We start from the raw sequence: 24,170 nt of genomic DNA on the forward strand, positions 1-24,170 counted from the left end.
GTTGTACGGACCACGCTCATTATCAGCCAGTCCTATGTAGATACTGCATGCGCCATATGACCAAAGCGCCGCGAAACCCTAGTATAGAGCGCCGTAGAATACTAAGTTGAATACTATATCGTATCAGTCGCATACCTGTCCATAGAGCGTCACAGACTCAGCTCTTGTTACTTCCGAGGCTTAAGTTACGGGCAATTGAACCCATTGCTTGCAGAGGTTTTTGCTGTCAATCTTAGCGGAATGGTGGGTAGTTAGGGTTCCATTGGCTTCCGCGACTAAATCGGCCTCCATTTTGACCTGAGATTTGGTACCTATCGTCGTTGAAGTTTGTGAAACGACCGATCTGCATGCCAGCACCTGGTCCAGGGCGTGTAATATGAGACGGGTTGCAGCAGAGCATGGCCACGCGAGAACCAAATTTAGACCCGCGCAAAGAAACCATATGTTTCCTTTAACTGAGGATTAGAGTTGCTGAAACAAACTGTGCTGTTAAACATACCTGATATGACTCGCAACTAGCTCACGCTGATGAAGCGCGGCGTTCATAAGGATCCACTGTATGAGGTAGTTCCCATACTGATCCCCAGCAACTATCTATCGTTTAGGACCAACCTCTCGGCAAGCTTGGAGTTTCGCGACTTACTGTCAATCAATGGCATTCTCGGCCGATCGGTACGACCTGTACACACTCGAGTAAGGTACCGGTCTAGGAACTCAGAGCCACCGATCTTTAAGCATTTTTCCACTATTTTAGAAGCAAATTGATCCATGCTGTAGTCAACAGACCACAGGAGGATATGCTCAATCGCACGATTCTTGTCATGAGGTGCGCCGTGCTCGCAAATGTGTTGAATGCACCAGTTCCCAAACTGGCCGTGAGCAAGTAGGTCGATCTTGGTCAGCACTTCTTCTATGGCCGGACGCTAAGGGCTTGTTAGTATTCTCTGCCCGGGTATACCCAAAGCCTCCTTCTTTCCTTATCCATGAGTGTTTACGTTGACTGGGTGTTGGCTGTCTCCTTGGTTTATGGGATCTGCTCGCTTAGAATAGCAGTGGGATAAACTCTTACCTTTTCATCCTCCACACAATTCTCAAATATGTTTTGTACCACCAAGCTTCCCGTCTCCCCTAAAGCGACTTCATGCCACATTCCGCGCAATGCCTCGTTAACCTTAGCCATAATCTGCGGAGGCTCACCACTCCATCGTAACTCGAAGAGTTTCTGCCAGACGTGACAAGCATACCGGTGGATCACTGTTTCTGGAATTTTGCGTAAAAGTTCATGGACCATAACAGCTTTATGCTCTTCAGGGACACAGTCGAATGCCTTTTGGATTACATGGCAGCCAAAGGGATCCATGCTAAGACTCAATGTGTTACCTTTTATTGCATTTGCAATGGCAACTACTTGTTCAGATGTGCCATGCTCAAAACAGCGCTGCACAAGAAAGTTGCCAAAACGATTAATCATTAGGGGATATGCTTGATGCACTATGGCCTTTATAATTTCATACTTTTGCTCAGCTGTCCCAACTTTGAGTTTCTGCTGTAGGAAGATAGAAGCCTGTTGATCGTTGTTGCAAACAATTTTATCAACAATATATCTCCAATCACAAGAGACATTTTTGTCAAGGAGCCTGCGGTAATTAAGTGGTTCGAGAGGCGAAATGTATGTCTGAGTAGAGCTCACACCAACCTACAAGCGTGAGCATATGCTAAGAACACAAGATTAGGTACTCCTCACGGCTGAAGATGTCCAGGGTGGTGCAGTCGTGCCGGAAGAAGTAAACTCAGAGGCTGTGGGAGAGAGGGGGGTCCCAACTGGTTGTTGATGATAAGGCGATATAGGATACAATCCTATCTGTTGATATGTGCCGCTTTGCCGATTCGCAGGTGATCTAGGCGCTTGAATACTTGGGGAGCTGGCAGCGAACGTTCCCCAAGGAGAATGTTGCGTTGGAAAACAAGACCCACCGCGGTTGGCCTGTGTGATAGACCGGCGTGGCCCTGCGCCTGAGCCTGAAGTATACCTACTTTGCTCACTGGCAAGGTGTGCGTCGAAACTGCAAGCTCCAGTCAACGGCCCAGAGAACACACGATGAGGCTGGGACGAAGTGTGTCCAGAGACACCAACATCGGGAAGTAGATTATTCCAAGGCCTGCTCAAATTTTGACTAAGGTAATTGTTAGGCATTGATATTGGCTCGCCGTAAGCTTTATCAATAACTGGGTTAGGCATATTCATGTTAAACCTCTGCTGAACTGGGGGGATCCAGAAACCTCGCGACCGGTTGTATGCTCCCGTAGAAAGCGCGTCGGAAATGTCTGACTGAGAGTCATCTGGGCCACTCCATCCGTCCTGAAGCTGACTGAAAGTTGGATTCGAAGCGTTAAAGGCATCTTGTAAATCACTGATCGTCTGCTCCGTGACCTCCCGGCCATTAAAGTCAACTTCGGAAGGAGGGCCAAGGGCCTGATCCAGTGTGTGTTTGATTACACGAGTTTGTGCAAGCTCTTGTTCTTGAAGTGCAATTCTTGAATTGGCCGCAAGTAGTTCCTGCTTTAAGCGAAGTACTTCGGATGTGTCGGTGTTTGTAGCATCCGGTAAGGCTAGATCTTGGGTAAGAGACTGGACTAGTCCCGAGGTTGAAGTAAGCGGTAGAATTTTAGAAGATTTGTTGGTTCCATCATGTCCTTCTAAACCCTCATAGCTGCTATAAAGAGTACGCCTCTGCCGATCAAGCAACCTTTGCTGCTCGGATAGCCTTGTAAGGATTCCTTGGTTTGTGGAGATCTTGATACCTGATGGTTGGGGCTTGGGGGAGAGCCTAGCCAGTAGCTTTCCCATCTCGGAGTTGTCAACTGGAGAGATGGATTTTGAATGCTCCAACTTCTGCTTCTGGGATTGTGAGACATTTTGACCTTCATAGAGTTGTTTTCTTTTCCTTGGAAGAAACCTGACCTTGTTCGACGGAATATCATTGAATTCACCAACCGAGGGTTGAAAATTTCCAAGCTTGGAGGATATCAGAGGATCGGGGGGGCTGTTAGAAGCGTCCATGTGCTTGTGGTTCTAGAGTGAAATGTGGTTGGTATTGAATGGTTGCACCCTTACTGTCCGTGGTACTTACGGATGCTTCGCGTCCAAAAGATGATGCTTGTCCGTCATTGGAGAATAACTTGGCCTCGGAGAGCCTGCGGCCGGTCGTAGGAGACCCGGTGGACGGCAGTGACATATCTGCCTAGACAGTCGATGGAAGCCTTTATAAACAAAGAACAATGTAACCACAATCACGCTGTTGGCTAGAAACGACACTGGAATCCAAATACTTTCACACGCAACGACAACTGGAATTGAAGCAAATACTTAAAAGATGACTGTAAGTGAAGAGATAGGCTTTGTCTTAGTGACGAAAGAGACGCGAGATGGGTGGGAAGAGACAATACCAAAGATGGAAAGATTGGTACATAGACACTAAAGAAGAATAGATCGTTGATGTATGGTATTGGGAAGTAACGATGGGGACTAAATGGAGGAGTGCCCTAGCCTCTAGGGAAGTGGGAGGAAGTATTCATGGAGAACACCTCACCTAACAGTCGGTAGTACTAGTAGAATGACCCAAAAATGGAACATGAAGACTACTACCTGTTATAGCTGTCTATGACTAGGCTAGTATACCTCAGAACTTCTTAGTGATACTCGTCGACATCTACCAAGATAGCTGGCATATACTATTCTACCATAGAGCAGCAGCACTAATACTTGGTATAGTGTAGCTTGCTCCAGGCTAGAAATATTAGCATCTTTGATCACCAACGCCAGGAAATTCTACCTGACAATGTCTGTTCCACCTTTCTATAAACTTTGTGGTATTACATTCAAGTAGACATTTTAAGCGAAAGCACTGTGCTAGGCCGAGCTCCGCTGTAGTAAAGTAATACGCCACGCGATAGTACATTGGCCCCATGACACTGAATAAACCAGTATATATACCTACCAACACTTGCTTCTCTGTCCAAATAGTAATCCACATTAATATAGCCATTTTGCGATGTATATAGGCTAAACCGATCAATATCATCGACATATTTCCAAGTCGTACCCTCGCCAGAAGAAGAAGAAAACGAAGCCTGTAGAAACACATTAACACACTTAAGTTCATTATATATACGTACAGTATCTCAATTTCTAACTACCCCCTACGCCGCCTACATTGACTTTCATTTGAAATCGCTTATTTAGTAGATAGGTCTGGTAATATAAAATATAAACCTTTTTCTAAAAAAAATAAAAAAAAAAAAACCAAACCTATTAGATTATCGACTAGTTGGGCTCCGAAAACTGCTACATAATATAGATACAGCGTATCCAAAAAGACATTGAAATTGGAACACAGTGCTAGTAGTCAAAAATCCAAGAACTTCAAATTCAACGCAGGAACTCTGGTAGTCAGCTTTTTATTCAGACTTACTAAATCCCATAGTAAGGTACTATTTTCAAAGTGAAACATATTTAACAATAGTACGAGAAATATCTACTATTTAAGTATTTTGCTGTACGGAGTAGAGGGTTGGATATTTGAGAGGATGGGACCGGAATGACATTGAGAAGGTCAGCCAACTAACGATCTTGGGGAATTATGTCTACCTTAGTAGGTACCGTAGTAAGTATGTATGTCATTTCTAAAATATCATGGACGTGTTCAACAAACAAAACACAAAAAATTTTTTTAACCGTCTTGTAGCTATCGTCGGGTCCACGTAGTAGGTTCCTATTTCATCCATCACGTGGCTCTACCATCAATACGGAGTAGACCTGATCCAAACTTGACCATGGAACAAACGCATTTTAGGCATGATAATAAAATTCAGAGCATGGAGACATATGTAGATACATAAACAAATAAGTATGTCATGAACATTCCTTACGTAGTAAATAAAGGATATAGGTTTGATTGGCATGCATTCAGTGGTACGTGCCAGTTAGACAATAGTACATAAATACACAATCATAAGACCAATTACGTACGAGTACTAGTAACCAGGCCTTCGCCTAGAGACTCAGGTTCAGCCTGTCAGAAGTTTTGAGCCGCCTATGAGACCTCATACATAGTAAAGTACACTTGCGGCCGGGGAGTACTCCGTAAGTAGTATGACTAACCTTTTTCGAGTAGTTATATATTGAAATTTGATAAGGTGTGGTCCCGCACCATGTTCTCCCTCCTTGGTGTTCATTCGTCAGAAAGGATTCGTCATCCAGCGAGTAGAAACCGCAAACGTTACAAGACCGCAGTGGATACTGATACCCCAACATCCCCCCAAGTCGATTTCGTACGGCCTTTCCACCAGTACCGGAGAACTCGCCTTGAAAAAATTGCTTGAGAGGGCCTGAGTAACTGGCTTCCTCACCTTCTGCCCATATTATTACGGACATATGTATGGCCGCTCAACTTTACCGTTCAAGCCTGCTTTTAGACTCAAGGCGAACTACCACAAGGACCTGAAAAACCAGTTACAAAGTGATTAGGAATGACTACAGCCATTGTTACTGGTAATGGACGGCGCTCTTCTATACGGCAGTCAGATTTGCAGACTTCAGCAACTGATTTTATTTCACAATCGATGACTACCAGTCCGATAGACAAGTTCCCGCAATTCAAGGACGACCTATATGAAATCGCTGCAGGGTCAAGAGAACCTCATCCAAGAGAACCTCATCCAAGTTTTGCGACTAAGTATACACCGAATGATCGCTGGGAACCGCGCAAAGAAAATCTTTTCGCTCCAGAGTATACAAACGGGTCAATCAGGCATTCAAAGCATAAGCCGAGGAAAAGCATCAGCGAGGCAATCAGTACCATCCGCACACGTAATGCCAGTGTGAGCGCTAACGCGCAAGAATTGGCCCAAGCCCTCCGGGCGCCAGTGTCATACAAACTGATAGTATGGTGAACCGTTCTTGCGCATTGTCAGGAATTGTGGCTCACATCTACTTAGAGTCTTTGCCTCATCTGGTACATGACCTCCGCTCTAACAAACACGTCGTCGAAATCCATCTTGAATGCACTCCCAAAACCAATCACTCTTACGATCGTGCAATTTGCGTTTGTATCAATATGGTGCTTACTGCTGTCATATCTCTCGAAGATATTACCAGGGCTCAGGAATAGTATACCGGCCCTCAAAAATGGTATCCGTTACCCCTCGCGCGATGTTATAATGACCGCGTTGCCTCTCGCAGTATTTCAGCTAGCAGGCCATATACTAAGTTCCATGGCTACTTCCCAAATACCGGTCTCGCTGGTTCATACAATCAAGGGACTATCGCCTTTGTTTACAGTCTTAGCATACCGCGTGTTCTTTCGCATCCGATATGCCAGCGCTACCTACCTATCTCTTGTTCCCTTGACTTTAGGTGTTATGCTTGCTTGTTCCACTGGATTTTCCACCAACTTCTTTGGAATAACTTGTGCATTTTTTGCGGCTTTGGTCTTCGTTTCCCAAAATATCTTTTCTAAGAAGCTGTTCAACGAAACAGCGCGCGGAGAGTCAGAGACACAACCGTCCGCTCAACGGAAATTGGACAAGTTAAATTTACTTTGCTATTGCTCTGGGTTGGCCTTCATACTAACGCTACCAATCTGGGTTCTCTGCGAGGGTTACCCATTGCTTTCAGACGTAATGCAGGACGGATCCATCTCGCTGTCAGGCAAGGAGAATTCCTTAGATCATGGTGCTCTTTTATTTGAGTTTGTGTTCAACGGAGTCTCCCATTTTGCGCAAAACATCCTGGCATTTGTTCTGCTATCCATGATATCACCGGTTTCTTACTCAGTGGCATCTCTGGTGAAGAGAGTATTTGTCATTGTCGTTGCGATAGTATGGTTTGGCAATTCAACTACTGCGATGCAGGCAATTGGCATCGCTCTTACGTTTATTGGACTATATCTCTACGATCGCAACAGCCACGATGATCTAGCAGATCAAAGGGCGAACGCAGACCACTTTCGCACGCAGGACAATGTACTTCCTCTCAACATTCGGAGTACAACTAAAACATGGGATTCTAACGGCTATGTATTTCCACCGGGGAAGACTAGTGAGCGTCAGTTTCTAGACGACACACATTCTTTCTCAAACAACCTGAAGAAGGTCGATGATTTACCAGGCCGAGTCCGCCCCAGGGGAAGCAGTAATACTAGGGCATGGCTGCCACCTGGCACAAAGCAGGAGACGACTTGGCAGCCAAGTGACTCTTAGATGGTCTTGACCTTGAACTTCATGGTTGTTACTCTGCTCCCTGAAGCGCCTAGGTCTCGTGGTGTAACAATCTTCAGTTTGCCGTAGGGCACCTTTTCTCTCTCTTCCTCGTGTGTGTGTGTCTGGTCTTGGGGGTGGGGGTTAGATAATATTTTTGTATTGGTATGAAAGACTCTTAATAGAAGCAAATTTTCCAAAGTCTCAAGACTTAGTTGATTTTCCTTATAACCACGTGCCCTGTTTGCAACTAGTTAAGGCTACCCAGTATCTTCGTCTGGTGAGAAAAACCAAGGTTGCCCAGTCAATAACCCGATCTTTCAATGTCTAAGACGAAATTTCTTTAAAGTGCTAAGGTCGTAACTCTATTACATCTGCCAGTTGATTGCTCAGATACCAATGAGTATTAATTAGACATAGAAGAGCTAATGTCCGCTCGTTCATCAATATATGTACAACAAAAGTGTCGCCACTGTCAGTAAAGAACTATACCTTCATCAGGTAGTCACATCAATAGAATGAGAATAACCTTAAGGAGCTCCAGCTCAGTGCATTTGTTCTTGGGATATGTAGCAGAGGGGGGAGGGATAGAAGAAAGCCCTACCACCTACAATAATCATGCCCGTGAATGAGTTTGATAAGAAGAAAGAAGAGAGGAAAAAAAAAAAAAGAGAGAAGGGAAAGAAATAAACACTGGTTGAAAACGTGACTAGAAGGTGTGACGCGGACTAAATGATTTGCCGTATAACCGAGCCAATGCGAGGCGGGCAATTTGCGAGTGACGCCCCGACTGGCAGAATCCGAACAGGCCAAAAGTGCTCTCTCAAAGAACATCAGCTCTTCAAGCTCTGCATTGGGCATCTCATCCACCCATCTCCTTTCTTTTTATTTCCCTTTCCCTTCCCTACCCTTTAAATTCCTCACAGCATGCGGCCGCAGTTGTTTCGTGCGGCCGCTCGGGCTGTCCGGGTCCCAAGAATCAATAACCTGAGGTCCTTTGCGACGACAACCCCTCGCCTTGCTGAGGTGGAACTCACAATTGGTATGACTTTGTTGATCTTCTAACTTCATACCTGTATTGAAGCTGATTGTTATGGCTTTAGATGGTAAAAAGGTATCAGTAGAAGGTGATTTGACCTCGGGCTACAACGTTCTAGCTCTCCCTGCTTACACCTTTCCACAGCCGGATCAGCTCTTATTCAAGCTTGCGAGAAAGCGGGCGCGACAATTCCAAGGTATGGAGGCGTCTAATGAAGATTATTAAACATTGCTAATAATAATGTCAATAGATACTGCTACCACGAGTGCGCTCAGCCCTCCCTAGGAAGTCCCGTTTATATCCGTTGCTAACATCCCAACAGAAAGCTTATGATTGCAGGAAATTGTACGTTCTCATATAATGTCATTACAAAGATTTTCTAACCTCGTGTTAGGTCGTATGTGCCTAGTTGAAGTTGAGCGTGCACCGAAACCAGTGGCATCGTGCGCTTGGCCCGTACAGCCGGGAATGAATGTGAAGACCAACTCACCGCTTGTCCACAAGGCGAGGGAGGGCGTTATGGAATTTCTCCTCGCTAATCATCCTCTTGATTGCCCCATTTGTGACCAGGGCGGTGAATGTGATCTTCAGGATCAGTCAATGCGTTATGGTGCCGATCGTGGGCGCTTCCATGAGGTTGGTGGCAAGCGAGCGGTGGAAGATAAGAACATCGGACCATTGGTCAAGACGTCTATGAATCGATGTATTCATTGTACCCGCTGCGTTCGATTCATGAATGATGTTGCTGGTGCTCCGGAACTCGGAACTGCCGGCAGGGGAAACGATATGCAGATCGGCACCTACCTGGAGAAGAACCTCGATTCTGAGCTCTCCGGCAATGTTATTGATCTCTGCCCCGTCGGCGCACTTACTTCGAAGCCTTATGCTTTCCGTGCTCGTCCATGGGAATTGAAACACACCGAATCTATTGATATCCATGATGCTTTGGGCTCCAACATCCGGATAGATAGCAGGGGTATGGAAGTCATGCGGATCATTCCGAGACTCAACGACGACATCAACGAGGAATGGATCAACGATAAATCGCGCTTTGCGTGTGACGGCTTGAAAACCCAGAGGCTTACAACGCCTCTTATCCGCAGGGAGGGAAAATTCGTCCCCGCGACATGGGAACAAGCCCTGACTGAGATCTCCTCTGCCCGTCAGAAACTCCAGCTCAAGGAAAATGAATTCAAGGCTGTTGCTGGACACTTAGTAGACGCCGAATCGCTCGTTGCCATGAAAGATCTAGCTAACAAGCTTGGTTCTGATAATCTTGCCTTGGATCAGCCGGGTGGCAGCTCACCCATTGCCCACGGTGTTGACGTTCGTTCGAGCTATCTCTTCAACTCTAAGATCTACGGTATCGAAGAGGCCGATGCCATCCTGTTGGTCGCTACAAACCCTCGCCATGAAGCTTCGGTCCTTAACGCACGCATCCGCAAACAGTATCTGCGTTCTGATCTCGAGATCGGGCTCGTTGGCGAAACGTTTGAGAGTACCTTCGACTTTGAGCACCTTGGCTCCGATGTTTCCGCTTTAAAAACGGCTCTTGCAGGGAAATTCGGTGAAAAGCTTGCCTCCGCAAAACGCCCCATGGTAATCGTTGGTTCCGCTGCAGCAGAGCACGCGGACGCCAAAGCGATTTTTGAGACAGTCGGCAGCTTTGTAGAGAAGCATTCGAGTACATTCAACACCCCTGAGTGGCAGGGTTACAATGTTCTTCAGCGCGCTGCATCTCGTGCTGCTGCTTACGAAATTGGTTTCACCACGCCGTCTCCGGAAGTTGCTCAGGCCAAACCCAAGATGGTTTGGCTCCTTGGAGCGGATGAAGTCGGTCAGACTGAGATCCCGAATGATGCTTTTGTCATTTACCAGGGACATCATGGTGATCGTGGTGCTCAACTTGCCGATGTTGTCCTTCCAGGTGCTGCCTTTACAGAGAAGTCCGGCACATATATCAATACTGAGGGACGTGTACAAGTTACTCGTGCGGCCACCTCGTTGCCTGGTGCTGCACGCGACGACTGGAAGATTATCCGTGCCACCAGTGAGTTCCTTGATGTGCCTCTTCCCTATGACGACATTGAAGCACTTCGCGACCGTATGGAAGAGATTAGCCCTGTGATGCGCCGATACGACGTCGTTGAGCCAACTTCTCTGGGCTCGTTGAGCAAGGTTCAATTGGTTGAGCAGAACAAGGGCACCCAGCCAACCCTGGCACCTTTCAAAAAGGTTATCGATGACTTCTATTTCACCGACTCCATCTCTCGGAGGTATGTACCCTTGCAGTTCGTTCATCCATGTAAATATTCGTTTCTAATCGAGATACAGCTCGCCAACGATGGCCCGATGCTCAGCAGCTAAGGCCACAGGAAACCCGGAGACGAACTTTATGGCCGCTGGTGAAATGTCTCCCCAGACTCTGTACGGCTAAGCACATGCGATTTAAACATGATATGCCTAGATCTTTTTCCTTGTTTGTCTATTGTCTAGGCGTTGTCGTTGTAACACCTATACTTGTCTATTTGTGTTTTGTTCCCTTATTGCTGAAACTGTTAGTCATGTTTTGCCACCTCATTCCCAAGATGCCTCCCATATCACCCTCTGGTATAGAATGGGATGCCAGTAGCGGTGAACTTGTACATAAGATTGAGGTAAAATTCAGCTTTTACGCATACAGGTGCTTTAGGATCTTCGGGTATTCATTATAATGCCAGGCCTGTGGATGAAGCGTTGAAGTTGGTTGCATTTCACAAATTAAAAAGTGTCCAGCCTGTTTACGATGATCATCACAACATTGGAGAGTAACAAGTGCTTAGTGCAACCAGAATTGTGGTATACGCCAAGTAATCCCAACTACTGCTCATTAATTAAACGCTGATACAAGTCATAGTTCATCGTCATCTGTCTCCCCGGTAGTATCCTCTGTGTTATTCTCCTGTTCATTTGGTTTTTTTATGGTCGTTTGCGCCTTTCTGGCAAATGGAAGCTCTCTTCGCGGAGGGGGAGCAGGCGGTTCCTTCATAACAGGAGGACCAGCTGAAAATCTCTGTTCGAACATATGCCTTTCGTCCTCACTGCCAATCAGATCTGAGGGTGCAGGAGACCCTTCATCAGTGGCATTCTCGCCCCATCCCTCCAGTGACTGGGGTGTTGAAGATCGTTCATCGGTCGTCTCATTAGCCTCTTCAAAATCAATTGGGTGCATGGTTTGATTGAATTCCATTGTTTCGAATTCCTCGTCACTCTCCGCCTCCCCATCGCTCATTTCCGCAGCGGTACGCTTCGCGGTCCGAATATTCTTTTGCGGTCGGAGATGCTGATCTGATGTTGCATTCTGGATCCAAGACACTGGTTTATGAACTTGCAGGTTAACGGCCAATTCCATACTGGATAGTACCTAACCTAATCTCACCTTTTTCCCGGTCTACTTTTGCAGAGGCTAGCAAGCGTTGCTGGTTGCGTATCTTGAGCTTTTTTTCGTTCAACAGCTGGACGAAATTGACTATCAGTTGTTCTTCGTGCTGTGTCTTCGCGGAAACGAACTCCTCGAGCTGCTTGTTCAGTTGCCTGATTGTGTTCTCGGCACTGTGGTAGCGAACAAGTAATGAAGCGAAACGCTGCTCGAGAGTATACGCCCTGACGGTAGCAATCCCTGCCCAGTCAAAGAGCTGGATAGCTTGTTGATCATCCTGCTTGAGAGTCACGGAGCCAAGTCTTTGCTGTAAGATGTTAAGTTGTCAATATTTAGTTACATATTTCCACGCAAAATGCACATACAGTTATAGTCTGGATCCTCTTTCGAATAGTGATCACTAGCTCCTTGTCTTCGGAATCACTGGCGCCAATGACACTAGCCGACGATTCAATACCACACAGCTTTACCTTGGCGGCAGACTCATCCAGCTGACCAAAAACATGCAACACAATTTGGGCCCATTCCTCGTCGTTGCCTTCATAGTTTTTGGAACGAAAATCACGTAAGTGTGACTTACGCACTACCCTGATTGTCTTAGCTCTTGCTTAACTCGTTGAACAATAAATGAATCTAAAAAAAGTAAGAGATCGGCGCACCGGTACCAATATACGGGTTCTCGCCCTCAGTAGCAGTGATGTTCAAGTCCACAAGAGACGAGCTAATGCGAGTGATATGAACAAGTACATATGATTCAGGATCGTCAGTCCTGGGTATACGCAGAACCCGAGGAGACAGGCCAAGTTCGGAGGACATACTGGGTGATGTCAAAAATGGCCGAGTGAGGGACGATTAAGAATAGAGGGAGTATTTGTACTAATGCTGTTGCCGTTATTAAGGTGGTATCTTAAAGCTTCGAGCGCGGTGGGTCATAGTAGGCTGCGGGCTAGGTATTGAGATAGCTGCCTGCTAGGCTCTAATTCATCAAAGGTAAGATTAAGAATGAGGATGACGCTACGGAGTACTGCAGGCAGTGTACGGAACAGTACGGAGTTAGTGCGCGGCTTAACTACTTTTAGTAAAATTAAAACATTGCCATGCCCACTGCCTGCCGAGGTGGCGGTTTCTCTGTTGGGTAGAGAGCTTGACGAAGGTTTTGATGATTATGCTTAGAGATACTAGATAGATACGATATATACTCCGTACAGTTCTCTAGGTCCGTCTCTAGGACAGAAATGGCTTTGTTTGGTTAGGCTGGTACTATACTAGATTTATTTTACCTTGAACTATCACAACCGAGAACCTAGAATGGTTTATTATACTTGATACGTCATTACAGCCTGTAGTTTACTCTATACACATCGAATGTTTATTCATAGCTACCGGAGCAACCTCCCACCATTAATTCTGCCCACATTGTGGCAGGCGACTCACTTCAAGTGAATACCTAAATACCTCTGCCGAACACATCCAACGCCTTGTGGATCCGAGTGAGCATCGGTGCAACAATACTACTAGTAATAATACTACTAAATAGTACTAATACCATACTATACTAACTGATTAGTGCCACCGAACCCAAACTAGAGATGCGGCTAGTGAGCAAATAATAGTAGTAGGTGCCTCTTCCCGAGTCCACCTTCTTCCCTTCCTGTTAATTAAAACCCCCATTCCTCACTCATTACCTACTTTCTTCTTGACAAGGGAAGAAAAAGTGAGAGAGCGAGAAGGAAAGGAGAGAAGAAAAAGGCAGGGGTTTCACTCAAACCCTCCCCTTTGCAACCCCCTACAAATCATCGACTGAGGCTTTCTACTAGTTTGGAAGTATCCACCAATGGTTGTGTACTTTATCAACCCCTTGTTCCCTAACGTTTAAACGATCCCTCCTCCTTGAGGAATCCTCCAGCCACCATCACGGCCACGACCACTCCACACGCGGACCAGCACGACTGCTGAGTATCAGCCTCGTGTCGATTTTCTCCGTAAGGTCGGGTCACCTGTTTCGTTTCTCTTTTGTGGAGACACGCGCGACTTGTCTTTTGACTCTACCACCCGTCTACGATTCGCTTGATTTTAACATATTAATCTTTACGAAGGGAGACGGGGCTTCAAGGAATACGCACCCTTCAGGAACAAGAAAGAGATTGCTCCACCTGCCAAACCCGCAACGTCACCTAACCCAGCCGATTCCATTCACACGGAATGACGTTCCTTTTCTGTATCGACGCAGTAGGTTTCAACGCCGGTGAAATCTGAACCTACCCCTCCGGGAAACGATCTATACTTCTTGTTTCTGTTCAACATTTACCCCGCGCTGACATGGAGTCGTTAACACTCCAAGTACGCCGTAGTGAAGAAGAAACAATTGAATGCTGGGACGATGATGACGACCTACAGTGCTACGAGGACATCCAATTGCGCACCGCATCAAGTGCCACATCAGTAACTAATTCGTCTATTCGTCGATCTGGACACCGAGATTCAATTTCCTCTCGTCGTTCTGGACGTTCCGATCTTGATTCTAACGTGGGTGGCGACGAGGATTGGCAAGTTCAACTACTAGATAATGAAGAAGGTGTGAATGAAGAAGCGATAGCTTCTGCTAAGAACGCAGGAATTCCTTTACCTGCAAACTTGCCTAGGTCAGCTCTTGTCGGGGGCACTATTAAACGCCTGGGGCGGAGGAAACCCAAGCAAAACTTTGTTGATGATTGGTCCGAAGACGTGGAGTTCCCAGGACCAGATGGTGTCTTGGAGTTAAAAAGTCCACAAGCGTCGGTGTTCCCTGAATCGCTCCGGCAGATCAGCTCTGCTGCTACGAGCCCTGTGAAAACGTCGGCTTCACCCTTCTGGAGTGATGACATATCCTCCCACCTGCAGTCTGCACTCGCAAATTTGGATAGTTACCAGGTCGATGATAGTGTCGACGATGCCGATGATGTTCCTACAATAAGAGCTCCGGTATCTCGGTCTCCGCAGAGGAATGGTTTCCCTGACGATTCGAGGCATGACAAACAGAACAATGACTCAGAGGATTTTGAGCGGGATTTTGAATTGCCGGCGGATGACCTGCCTTTACGTTTATTACATCGACAAGTCATCTCGAGGGGTTCAAGCCCTACGCCCGATGAGTTAGATGTTGACTGGTCTGAAGGCAGTATTGGCGTCCGGTTTGGTGGTACTACAAGAGATCATCGATCGAATCCAAGCTCCTCAGTCTCTGTAGTCAGCCCCAGTGCTTCCAGTTGCCTGACTGCGGAGAGTGAGGATGAAGGGCTAGATGGCCTCATCATCCCCGACGGACCTTTGGACTTAGAGTCATCTCTTAGGAGGCGGCAGGACCCGAAGTATATGAACCTAAGCCACCCGAAACTAGCGAAGCCAAGCCGTGAGTCGGCCAGCGCAGATAACTTCTTCTCGGGTCTCGAAATCGAGGACGATGACGTCTTTGATTCAAGGAGGCTCTCGATAAATCCAAACGTCAAGTGCAAGACAGAACGCCCTGGCAGCCCAGCCAGGCGTTCTGCAACTACCCTAACCTTCACGCATACAACAGTTTCCCCAAAAACTCGGATACCCCGTCTTACTAGTCACGATCGTCCGCATTCGACACACCTGGAGACTGTTTCAGAAAGCGGTGCTCCTCTATCAAAGTTCCGGACGCCTCCGTCACGAGGGGGGGGGCATTCTTCACATTCATCGCATTCATCACTGTCTAGTCTTATACCATCCGGAACTACAACAATGTCCCCGATTAATTCCGCTCCAAATAGACGACTTGTCGGTTCGCGAGTCCCAAAGGGCTCTGTCGGTAGCGAACGTATTTCTGCGGGAAATCAGCTACTGAAGAAGAAACGGTCAATGCCATCTATGCGAAACACACAACAGCCAGCGACACCATCTTTCCAACGCTCCCCTTCTCGTCAAGATGGATCGAACTTTTCTACCATCCGACCAAAAACTCCGGTTGATCGCGCAAATGACGTGAGGACATTGAGCCGTAAATCACATGCACCGTTTATTCCCGCTGGCGCGTCAGAAAATCAGTCACACCATGCCAGCGTCAAAAGCTACCGGCAGTCCCGTCGTACAAATTCGGATAGCTCCAATGATGCATTCAATTCGCAAGCTCCATCTCGTCTGTCTCGGTCGAGTCGACATGATGCTTTCGGCAATACCAGAAATGAGTCAAGCCCCGAAGCCTTAGTCACTTCCACAAAGAGGACGCTTACCCGTCCTACCCGTCGGCGTAACTTTGGTGACGGTTCTGAACTCGCGTCATTTGATGACCTGCCTACGTCTACTTCAGCAGAAAGCCGATTCGTCAAGCTTCCTTCTGGACGTGGAGCCCCGCGGTCCCTTCGAAGTCGGCTGAATCGAAGCCACACCATCCCGTCGAGGACACAAACTCCTACTCCCCAACAACCGGTACTAGGTACCGCCTCAAAGTCTCATGACTCCACTCCCAGATTTGCACGGGATACCAACGCGTCAAGAAACGCAAGAGAGCAGCGTATCGCCTCAATGACATTTAGCGGAAAGGCTCGTGAGAATGCCTCGCTTACCTCTTTGAACGCAATCTGGAAAGCACAAACAGTTTCGCGGGTTCCTTTAAATTCGACAATAAGAAACAGAAAGAGTAGAACGGCCATTACGGCTGGGTGCAAACCACATTTAATTAAGCCTTTGGGGGCAGGTGTCCAGGAGCCCAAATGTACGTTGATTCTCTGCTTGGGATATTGGACTATGGACTGACTCACCTAGCTGTAAACGGCATGCAATACAATCCTACTGCTTTCCGTTGGGAAGGAAACGAAGGCTTGATTCGCGAGTTTGAAATGAGTTCACCCAAATCACCAAAGCCAGCGCCCGCCCTTATTACCAACGTAGGTGCGATGCAGAACGTGCAGGTAGTTGGTGGGATGGTGTTCGATCCCCAGCGTATGTGCTGGCTTAAATTGGCGCCACTGCAACCAGGGACAAAGGGGCTGGTGGCAATCCAGGATGATGATGATGATGTTTTCGCCGGTCTTGGTGACCTGGAAGACAAGGCTAGCAGTTCCAGACTGCGAAACTCGAGTACGTATGACGATTTTGGTTTTGGTGGGAGCGGCGATGATCGAAGCTGTGGGGATTCGTCAGACGAGTGGCCTATGACGGAGGAGTTTGATGTTGGCCCAGAATTCATCAGGCGTCAACGCGCAGAAGAAGAAAAATGGAGGCGTAAAGTTGATAAGTGGGTCAGCTTCGATCGCATGAGATTTGGGGATGGCTGGCGATGGGCTATTCGAGACTTGGTGCAATTTAACAGCACATGGGACCACAATAGTGGGTGATCGACATCACCTTTCTGTTCTCACCACTCTCTCTGACGAAAAGGGCGATTGGAAAGTAAAAGAAAAAAGAGAGGTGAAGGGGGGCAAAAGTGGGGGGAAAGAAAGAGAAATAGAAAAAGCAAAAGAAAAAGGAAGAGTGGGAGAATTGGTAGAAGAGAAGTTGAAGCAGTGATACCCATTGGAGACAATGGAGTGTAACTCCATTGGTCAATGCTCCACCAACACTTCTAATATTTTGATGATGGTAAGAAACGTTTTCATGATAGTGGGACATTCCTAATTGTGGTTAAGCTGCAATGGGCATCCTGCATGAGGTTATGACGAAAAGCCATGGACTCCTTGACCTTAATGAACCGGTCGATGCTATGATCTTCCTCTGTCTGTTTTTCTTTAGATAGGCTATTGTTGTGCCTTATACGAGTATCGATGGGTGGTACTAAGAAGCAGGAGTTCTATGTATTTATAATTGTGTGCGGTATATACCTCTTCGTTTAACTGATTGAGACTTTTTTACAGGGTTCATGTCCATTTATGCACCAGCCATTCCGTTTGTATTTAATTTATAAGATCGCCCTAGTTAGCGGATCCAAACATGGGGAACAATTGGCGAGAATGAGAGTACACGATAATACTAGTATCTCCATTTGCCTGTATTCTTCTTCCTCTCCACCTCCCTATAAATTATTAACACCTATCAAGCTACTTTTCGCCAACAGAAAGGAAGTTCAGGGAGGGGGAGTTAAAACATAATCAGACACATAAGAGACCGCGCACCAAATCTTCTAAGCGGGTTGCAACAATTGCCAGGTCATCTACGTATAGATATAGTACTAGCTTTCAAAGTCTTACAAGGGCGCTTTGGTGATATATTAGGGAACTAGTTATATGATGTACTCTGTTTACGGAACTAATGATACTGTCCTACAACATGCATCTTCCCAGCAGCCCTCAGCCAGCCTCCGATGCTTTCCAGTAGACATGGCGATTGTTTGTGTGACACCGCATCGGATCGACTACACCGACCCGAAAGGACAACTGGTCTCTTAGTTTGGCCAATGATTTTGCAACAAATAGGTTGCAAATCCACCCACCTATGGAGTCTGGGTGTTTAGTAACTAACGGTCAGGGGACTCAAGGCAGACTTCCATGGGCCAAAGCACCCATGGCTCCAATAGTCGCGTCGCTCCTACTACCCAGTAGCATCATCGGCATTAGTCTCACCTTTAGAGCTGCTTAATATGTGTCAAAAGGTACATCATAGGCACTGCCCTTTTTATCAAATGTATTTGTGTTCTATAGACGTTCAATGCTTTTCTTGAGAATTATATTGCCCACTCGGTATTTCCAGCTATTAATATAGTTTATGCACTTGGATGCCTGACTAACGGGCTACGGAGCATACCCAAGTCGCGAGTCTCAAGAGTAATTATTTTTACCGGGTTCTAGACCACGACTAGGGCCTTCACCGCAAAGTTGACCACCCAATTTCTCATTTTTCATCTACCATAGTAATTTCCGTCAAGCATAATTTACTGGGTACGCACTACTACTCTTCCCCTTGGCCCTGTGCAGAAGCCCTAGCTTGATTTGGGTTGCTACTTCTAAGGACACGGTGTAGAGTAGAGTATTATGGTAAAGAGTGCATTTAAGTCGCAGTTACTCACTCTAGATCTCTAACTAGATTTAATCCTCCCACGCTCTCTTGATAATGTAGTGGTCCACAGGCTCTACTATTGCTTTGACGTTGCTGCGGGTAACAGTAATGACTGCGCAAAAACATTGGTCAACCAGTGTCTAAGTTATGATTGTACACTGGAAAATCTATGTTAAGATGAGCAAAGGATGACACATTGCACATAAAACCATATAATTCTGTGCTCCATAGTCAGAATAAAGGATCCTTAGATGATGTAAGATTGGTAGACTTTTGTGTCAATGCTTTATTATACCCACTACACGCTAACAGTGGTAGCCCATAGTAAAGCTAATACTTGCACCACACTTCTAATGATAGTATATCATATATAGATGGCTCTGCAGGGAACTCAGCTCTGAAATCCAGCCACTGATATCAGTCCCATTGACTAGACCCAGGGAAACTACCGCGTCCTACATGGACCCCTGTTGAATTGTTGTGTACAGAGAGACAAACAGATGGAGCTCCGTCCATCTCACCCGGTTACTTGCAGAAGGGTCTCTATTAATGCATACAGGATACAAGGGAAACGACTCTTGTATGATGTTTGTTGGAATAGCCAGAGTAGCATGGCAATGATCACATATGCCTCTGTATTTGGATATATCTAATTAAAAATTACTTCTAAAATTACAGCATCTGTGTCACACATTCAGTACTACGATATTCAATTCCATGGTTGCAAACTCCAAGCTCCCAGAACCTATGCAGCGAATGTTAGCTGTGGTGGAAGTATTTGTTGTAATATTGAAGCCAAGAGACTGGCTTGTTTCTATACGTTCCTTCTACTCCTGCTCCTTCTTTTCATTACCCTCCTCAACCCCCCCCCCCGCCCAATGATCATTAGGCTATAACGTAGATATGAATGTAAGTTCATCTTTCATGCGTGGCACTGGACAACCTCAGCGCTTAAATGGTGTTGCCAAACAAGACATACCAAAGTAGGCAGGTCACTGTCTGGGATCTCTTAAGCTCTTCCTCGACATTTTTAGTGTCTCTTGACATCGCCGACCCTTTGCATGGCAGCACTATAAACTATACTGGTGGCTAGTCTATAACGGCCCACGGAATTTCCTGCAAGTGAATGAATTTATGGAAACCTAATAAATCTAGTGTAGTACAGTGTTCAGGTATGCTGTACAGAAGTACAGGCATCCGCTGTTAAGCAAAAGCCAATTATGAGGAATTACATACCGGGTAGTGCCACGGAAAGGGATATTCTCATTTTTTCGACCACCGATAATCCTGGAAACACAAGCAGCCAAGTGTAAGCTGTAGATAGTAGATACATGTGTAGTACTAGGTGGGTAAGTACTGTCTTTATGTTATGTGCCAAGCAACATCCAACTCATACAGAACTATTTCATACACCCTGCCGTTAGTTCCGAAGTTGTTCCGTACTTAAAAAGGTAAGAAGGATTGAATAAAGAGTCTGCTCCGTAGCATGAATATAATCATAACCTACCCAGAGTAAAGCCTAGAGATGAGACATGTGCTGGATACATGTAGTTACAATTATTGTCTGTATTTCTCTGCTTCGGCCTCCATCCATTCTATTAAGGCTGAGCGATCTACATATATACAGAGCATACAATACTTACCATACGGAGCGGTGACCGAAAGGGCCTGCACAATAAATGGGTTCTAGTAACCTTGATCCCTTCTACAGAAGCCTTTTCTATACATATATTCTACAGATATCTCACTCCACCGGGTTCAATCTAACTGCCAGCATGTACTACCTACATTACAGTATCCACGGCCTAGAAATTACGTATACTGCTGCCCGATGAGACCATTCCGTACATACACAGTTGGTTGCTTTTCTCCTTGATGCGTGGGTGTCTCTCCAGGAAACCAACAAGGGGCTTCAAACGGGCTTCTGCGTAGAGGCTTCGCTACCATCTTATTGGATTATGTATTGGCCCAGATAGGAGGCGAAAAGCCTGGAGCAGTGCATCACGGGAAGAGAATTAGACGACTAATCGCTGCTAGGTACTACTGAGACAAGATAATACGCACTGTCTCTTGGTCTCTTCACACTGAATGAGGGAGTGCATCGAAGGAGCGGTGCGTAAGAAGCAGGGAAGAGAATGAATGGAAAAGAGACTCAAATACCCGCCATGTAGGTGAGAGCAAGGGTCGACTTCTTCAGTACAGCCAATAAAGGTGATTCCTACATACTTCTCAGCTAAGCTGTACCTCGCAGTGGAAACTGGTCCTCAGTCACAGCATGGACCATTGATTGCTCTGCAACGCAAGCACCTGGGGAGTTACAAGTGAGCTGCTGGAAATATGCGAGACCTGAACTGTATCACCAGCACACATCCTCGAGAGTCCTATGTGTCTCTGATTTCTTTTTCTTCTCTTTTCTTCTCTCTCTGTCTCTCTCTCTTTCCTTTTTTCTTTTTGTATTTTCTATTTTCTATTTTCTATTTTCTTTTATTTATTTTTTTATGTTCCAGAATGCATTTCCTCTAAATGCCTCTGTGCCACTGAAGGAAAAGGCTTCACGGAGACTTCCAAAGCTCGACCTATTCTGCCCTTCTTACCTGTCACTGCGCCTTTTTCTTTTCTTTTCTTTTCTTTTCTTTTCTACTTTTTTCGCCTCTCTCAGTCTTTCCCTTTTTCTATCTTCTATTGTCCTATTCTCAATGATGGTCTTTGATTGTCTGATTATCCTTGTCGGTTCCACAAGTTATTTGGCCTCACCATCTACAAGCCTCCTTCCTTCCTTCCTTCCTTCCTTTCTTCCTTCCTTCCCTTTCCTTCCCTTTCCTTTCCTGATTTGCCAATCTCATTCGCAGTATCTTGCTTTCGACGTGATGGTTGCTTCTTTTTCTTTTCCTCTCTTCTGCAGGAGGTACCTTACAGAGTCTTCTCTAGACTTCCTTCTTCCTTAGCCCCAATGTTATATCTCCCGTGTTATTTCTTATGTTACTTTTTATATGCCAAAGTCAATAATATTCAAAGCAAATTTTCTTTTTTACCCAGGAAATCTGGAATCTGTCAACTGTCGCCGATGCCTCGGACTTCTTGGAGGTTACCTTGCATCGTTCCAGGGTAGGGTGCTATGGTCTTGCACATATATACCTACTAGCTCTCTATATGTCATTCATACTGAGGCCTTCTATCGGAAGCTCCTAGGTTTTGCTTCCCTTATTTGAGACTCGGAGCCCGCTCGCCCTCATTGGGGTCCATAGTATACGGGCTGTGTTTTATTTGCACCTCCATCACTTTTATTCTTCTGTTTCTACAAGTTTTCCATCCTCTCTTATTTCTCCACCTCTCTTTGTCGTGTTCAGGCGATTTCCTTTCCTTCGACACCACCTCAGTGTACACGTTATTCTGAAGAGCCTGTATCGCCAAGTTTCTCAGAAACCGCATCCTTACTATTCGAGAATTCTTGGCTTATAGAAACTTCACCTCTACTATATCACATCCTCTATCTCTGCCTCAGTATATATTTGGATGATAGGGCGAGCAGTGCGAGCTGCTTCCCTGTGCAGTGAAATTGCTCGTGTCAATCTGTGCATACATTAAGTTGGAATATTCTCCAACCCCCGACTGCCAACAAGAGACGAAACCAAACCGAAAGTCATTATGAGTGGTTTTGGAAGGCGAAGTAATGAGGGCCATGGTGGCTATATTGTGAACCAGCAAGTTGCCTTACCTGTTCCATATAGCCAAGGGGAAGACCATGAGTTCAGCGTAAATGAATCTGGCTCATATCATTTCCCATCTCAGTCTTTCAACGCATATACTTCCCAGTTCAGCTCTCCATATAGCCATTCAGGCATGTCATCTCATAACCAGCATTTGTCTTCTCACCACTTACCTGTGCACTCTGTGCTATCAACCCCTGAACATACGGCCCTACAACAACACCACCACCCTCATCAGTCGCTACAGTACATGGCACCGTCACGCTATTTCCAATCCCAAAGGTATCTGCCTTTCCGCGAGACACTTGGGGAGACGGATATCGAAAGTCAAGACTCCCGAAACGAAAATACGATGTTATCGGAACCAGTCATTCCTCCACTGGATGGGTTCCCAAATGTACGGGAGTTCGATCAACTAATGAGAAGGTAAGTATTCCACACGTCCAAAGAATTTACTTTGGTGTTGTTAGTGGAGAGAGCTCTTACTTATACGGGGTATTCTATTCTAGTTATGTCGACGACCTCTCGATTAAGAAGCAAGACAAAGCGTTGATTCATGCTAAAAGGGCGAGAAACATAAGGACAGTCTTATTAGACCCAAAAGATACGACTGTAGAATCTGCCCAGTTTCGGTATGAATTTGTCCTGTCCTTTGCCTGCGGCTGAAAGCATCCCTACTACTTTACTTCGAGCCTTTCATCAAGGCAATGATTATATTAGCATCAGCTAAATGGAAAGCATCAGATTTTGGGTCAAAAAGATGTTCAAACTTCAAGTAGTTGGCACAGGGGCTTCAGATGTCTGTATTCCCTCCTGAACAAGTCAAATAACTTCATTGCTGATGCACATATGCCTTTCAAGTGCATGAAAGTGATCTGTCATGAAGGAAAGCCCGTGGCTATTCGAGAGAAACTCTTCAAGATTCTTACCAGGGCACATCAACAGTGCCAACACGGTGGTAGAGATAAGACATCTGCTCAGGTGCGGCAGATCTATTCATGGTACGTCTGTTTGTTTTCCAAACGATAGGCCTGCATCTTCCACACCTATCTTTTTGAGAGTACCCCAAGTCATCAATTGGCCAATGAAAACTGACTGTAAGCATACGTTGACCATCATCAAAGGGTACCTAAAGAACTAATCTCGCGATTTGTCAAAATTTGTCCGACTTGTCAAGTTCGCCGGGGAGGTTCGCGCATCACTCCTCCTAATTCAAGAAGAAGCTCACCCCGTCTCGAGATAGTATCTCGTTCCCCAAAACTTCCATCACCACCCATATCAAGGTGTGAATCCAGTCTGAACGTCCAATTGCCGTTGGACAGGCCACAGGCAAACTACTTGACTCAATTTAATGGTCACAATAGCTGGTCAGAGAGTCAAAAAGGTATGCACCAACGGTCAAACTTTAGCCTTGGACACGGCTTTGTAAAAGCAACACCACCCCTACCCAGTTCAGTTTCGGTGTTGGACTCTCTCCATGCGGATCTTCCAGAACCATCGTCACAGATCAATTACAATTCGGGGTTTGCTACTACACATAGCCCATCTAGCCATCGAGACTTTTAAAGCTCTTCATCTGACCGGCGAATCATCAAACATGTTCGGAATAACCCCGACAATCTGGCAAACTTGGTCTATTTATTTCTTCTCTTATATGCTTCCTCCCTGCTCTTCCTGCTCTTCCTGCTCTTCCTGCTCTTCCTGCTCTTCCTGCTCTTCCTGCTCTTCCTGCTCTTCCTGCTCTTCCTGCTCTTCCTGC

General features: G+C 46.0%; 8 protein-coding genes across 8 annotated transcripts in view; 6 read left to right on the forward strand and 2 right to left on the reverse strand.

The window, feature by feature from the left end:
- Positions 1 to 232: 232 nt before the first annotated feature.
- Positions 233 to 3,236, reverse strand: BDV27DRAFT_142834 (Pumilio-family RNA binding repeat-containing protein; the record flags this gene model as incomplete). The annotated part of the gene is made up of 6 exons (XM_032070011.1): positions 233 to 449; positions 500 to 590; positions 644 to 923; positions 1,070 to 1,696; positions 1,745 to 2,778; positions 3,116 to 3,236. 6 exons carry the CDS (start codon positions 3,234 to 3,236, stop codon positions 233 to 235), a joined length of 2,370 nt encoding a protein of 789 aa, XP_031930524.1.
- Positions 3,237 to 5,287: 2,051 nt separating this feature from the next.
- On the forward strand, positions 5,288 to 7,438 carry BDV27DRAFT_123930 (putative ER to Golgi transport protein (Sly41)). Its single transcript, XM_032065971.1, has 2 exons — positions 5,288 to 5,943; positions 5,998 to 7,438. Exons 1-2 carry the CDS (start codon positions 5,530 to 5,532, stop codon positions 7,258 to 7,260), a joined length of 1,677 nt encoding a protein of 558 aa, XP_031930525.1. The 5' UTR covers positions 5,288 to 5,529; the 3' UTR covers positions 7,261 to 7,438.
- Positions 7,439 to 8,068: 630 nt separating this feature from the next.
- Positions 8,069 to 11,057, forward strand: BDV27DRAFT_123932 (putative NADH-ubiquinone oxidoreductase, subunit G). The gene is made up of 7 exons (XM_032065972.1): positions 8,069 to 8,299; positions 8,361 to 8,384; positions 8,441 to 8,492; positions 8,547 to 8,561; positions 8,619 to 8,641; positions 8,691 to 10,572; positions 10,631 to 11,057. Exons 1-7 carry the CDS (start codon positions 8,185 to 8,187, stop codon positions 10,731 to 10,733), a joined length of 2,214 nt encoding a protein of 737 aa, XP_031930526.1. The 5' UTR covers positions 8,069 to 8,184; the 3' UTR covers positions 10,734 to 11,057.
- On the forward strand, positions 10,601 to 11,098 carry BDV27DRAFT_73450 (uncharacterized protein). The gene has a single exon (XM_032077446.1). It carries the CDS (start codon positions 10,738 to 10,740, stop codon positions 11,008 to 11,010), a length of 273 nt encoding a protein of 90 aa, XP_031930527.1. The 5' UTR covers positions 10,601 to 10,737; the 3' UTR covers positions 11,011 to 11,098.
- On the reverse strand, positions 11,058 to 12,709 carry BDV27DRAFT_123935 (uncharacterized protein). The gene is made up of 5 exons (XM_032065973.1): positions 12,592 to 12,709; positions 12,374 to 12,531; positions 12,080 to 12,297; positions 11,715 to 12,021; positions 11,058 to 11,650 (listed from the first exon to the last, which is right to left on the reverse strand). The coding sequence occupies exons 2-5, from the start codon at positions 12,528 to 12,530 to the stop codon at positions 11,187 to 11,189; spliced, it is 1,146 nt and encodes a 381-aa protein (XP_031930528.1). The 5' UTR covers position 12,531; positions 12,592 to 12,709; the 3' UTR covers positions 11,058 to 11,186.
- A 1,324-nt stretch (positions 12,710 to 14,033) lies between these two features.
- On the forward strand, positions 14,034 to 17,050 carry BDV27DRAFT_155012 (putative cytokinesis regulator (Byr4); the record flags this gene model as incomplete). The annotated part of the gene is made up of 2 exons (XM_032072063.1): positions 14,034 to 16,428; positions 16,479 to 17,050. 2 exons carry the CDS (start codon positions 14,034 to 14,036, stop codon positions 17,048 to 17,050), a joined length of 2,967 nt encoding a protein of 988 aa, XP_031930529.1.
- Positions 17,051 to 20,702: 3,652 nt separating this feature from the next.
- Positions 20,703 to 21,492, forward strand: BDV27DRAFT_123942 (uncharacterized protein; the record flags this gene model as incomplete). The annotated part of the gene is made up of 1 exon (XM_032065974.1): positions 20,703 to 21,492. A coding segment is annotated over exon 1 (212 nt), but the record flags the coding sequence as incomplete, so codon positions are not given.
- A 674-nt stretch (positions 21,493 to 22,166) lies between these two features.
- The window catches only part of BDV27DRAFT_123944 (integrase zinc binding domain-containing protein), a 2,053-nt gene continuing 49 nt past the window's right edge, over positions 22,167 to 24,170 (forward strand). The window contains exons 1-5 of the mRNA XM_032065975.1: positions 22,167 to 22,837; positions 22,921 to 23,043; positions 23,156 to 23,210; positions 23,273 to 23,412; positions 23,536 to 24,167. Coding sequence (XP_031930531.1) covers positions 22,350 to 22,837; positions 22,921 to 23,043; positions 23,156 to 23,210; positions 23,273 to 23,412; positions 23,536 to 23,977 — 1,248 coding nt within the window. The 5' untranslated portion in view covers positions 22,167 to 22,349 and the 3' untranslated portion in view covers positions 23,978 to 24,167. The remainder of the gene's footprint in view (positions 22,838 to 22,920; positions 23,044 to 23,155; positions 23,211 to 23,272; positions 23,413 to 23,535; positions 24,168 to 24,170) is intronic.

Source organism: Aspergillus caelatus, assembly GCF_009193585.1.
Source record: "Aspergillus caelatus strain CBS 763.97 unplaced genomic scaffold BDV27scaffold_36, whole genome shotgun sequence".
Taxonomy (NCBI): Eukaryota; Fungi; Ascomycota; class Eurotiomycetes; order Eurotiales; family Aspergillaceae; genus Aspergillus; species Aspergillus caelatus.

What these genes read in the sequence shown, in the direction of transcription:
- BDV27DRAFT_73450 (XM_032077446.1), top strand. Translation starts at nt 10,738, where the DNA reads ATGCGATTTAAACATGATATGCCTAGATCTTTTTCCTTGTTTGTCTAT.
- BDV27DRAFT_123935 (XM_032065973.1), bottom strand. Translation starts at nt 12,530, where the DNA reads ATGTCCTCCGAACTTGGCCTGTCTCCTCGGGTTCTGCGTATACCCAGG. An exon ending in GAACCCGTATATTGGTACCG is followed by an intron (nt 12,298 to 12,373) that starts GTGCGCCGATCT and finishes CAATCAGGGTAG; the next exon opens with TGCGTAAGTCACACTTACGT. An exon ending in AAAAGTAGACCGGGAAAAAG is followed by an intron (nt 11,651 to 11,714) that starts GTGAGATTAGGT and finishes TTCATAAACCAG; the next exon opens with TGTCTTGGATCCAGAATGCA.
- BDV27DRAFT_123930 (XM_032065971.1), top strand. Translation starts at nt 5,530, where the DNA reads ATGACTACAGCCATTGTTACTGGTAATGGACGGCGCTCTTCTATACGG. An exon ending in CAGTGTCATACAAACTGATA is followed by an intron (nt 5,944 to 5,997) that starts GTATGGTGAACC and finishes ACATCTACTTAG; the next exon opens with AGTCTTTGCCTCATCTGGTA.
- BDV27DRAFT_123932 (XM_032065972.1), top strand. Translation starts at nt 8,185, where the DNA reads ATGCGGCCGCAGTTGTTTCGTGCGGCCGCTCGGGCTGTCCGGGTCCCA. An exon ending in GCTTATGATTGCAGGAAATT is followed by an intron (nt 8,642 to 8,690) that starts GTACGTTCTCAT and finishes ACCTCGTGTTAG; the next exon opens with GTCGTATGTGCCTAGTTGAA. An exon ending in ACCGACTCCATCTCTCGGAG is followed by an intron (nt 10,573 to 10,630) that starts GTATGTACCCTT and finishes ATCGAGATACAG; the next exon opens with CTCGCCAACGATGGCCCGAT.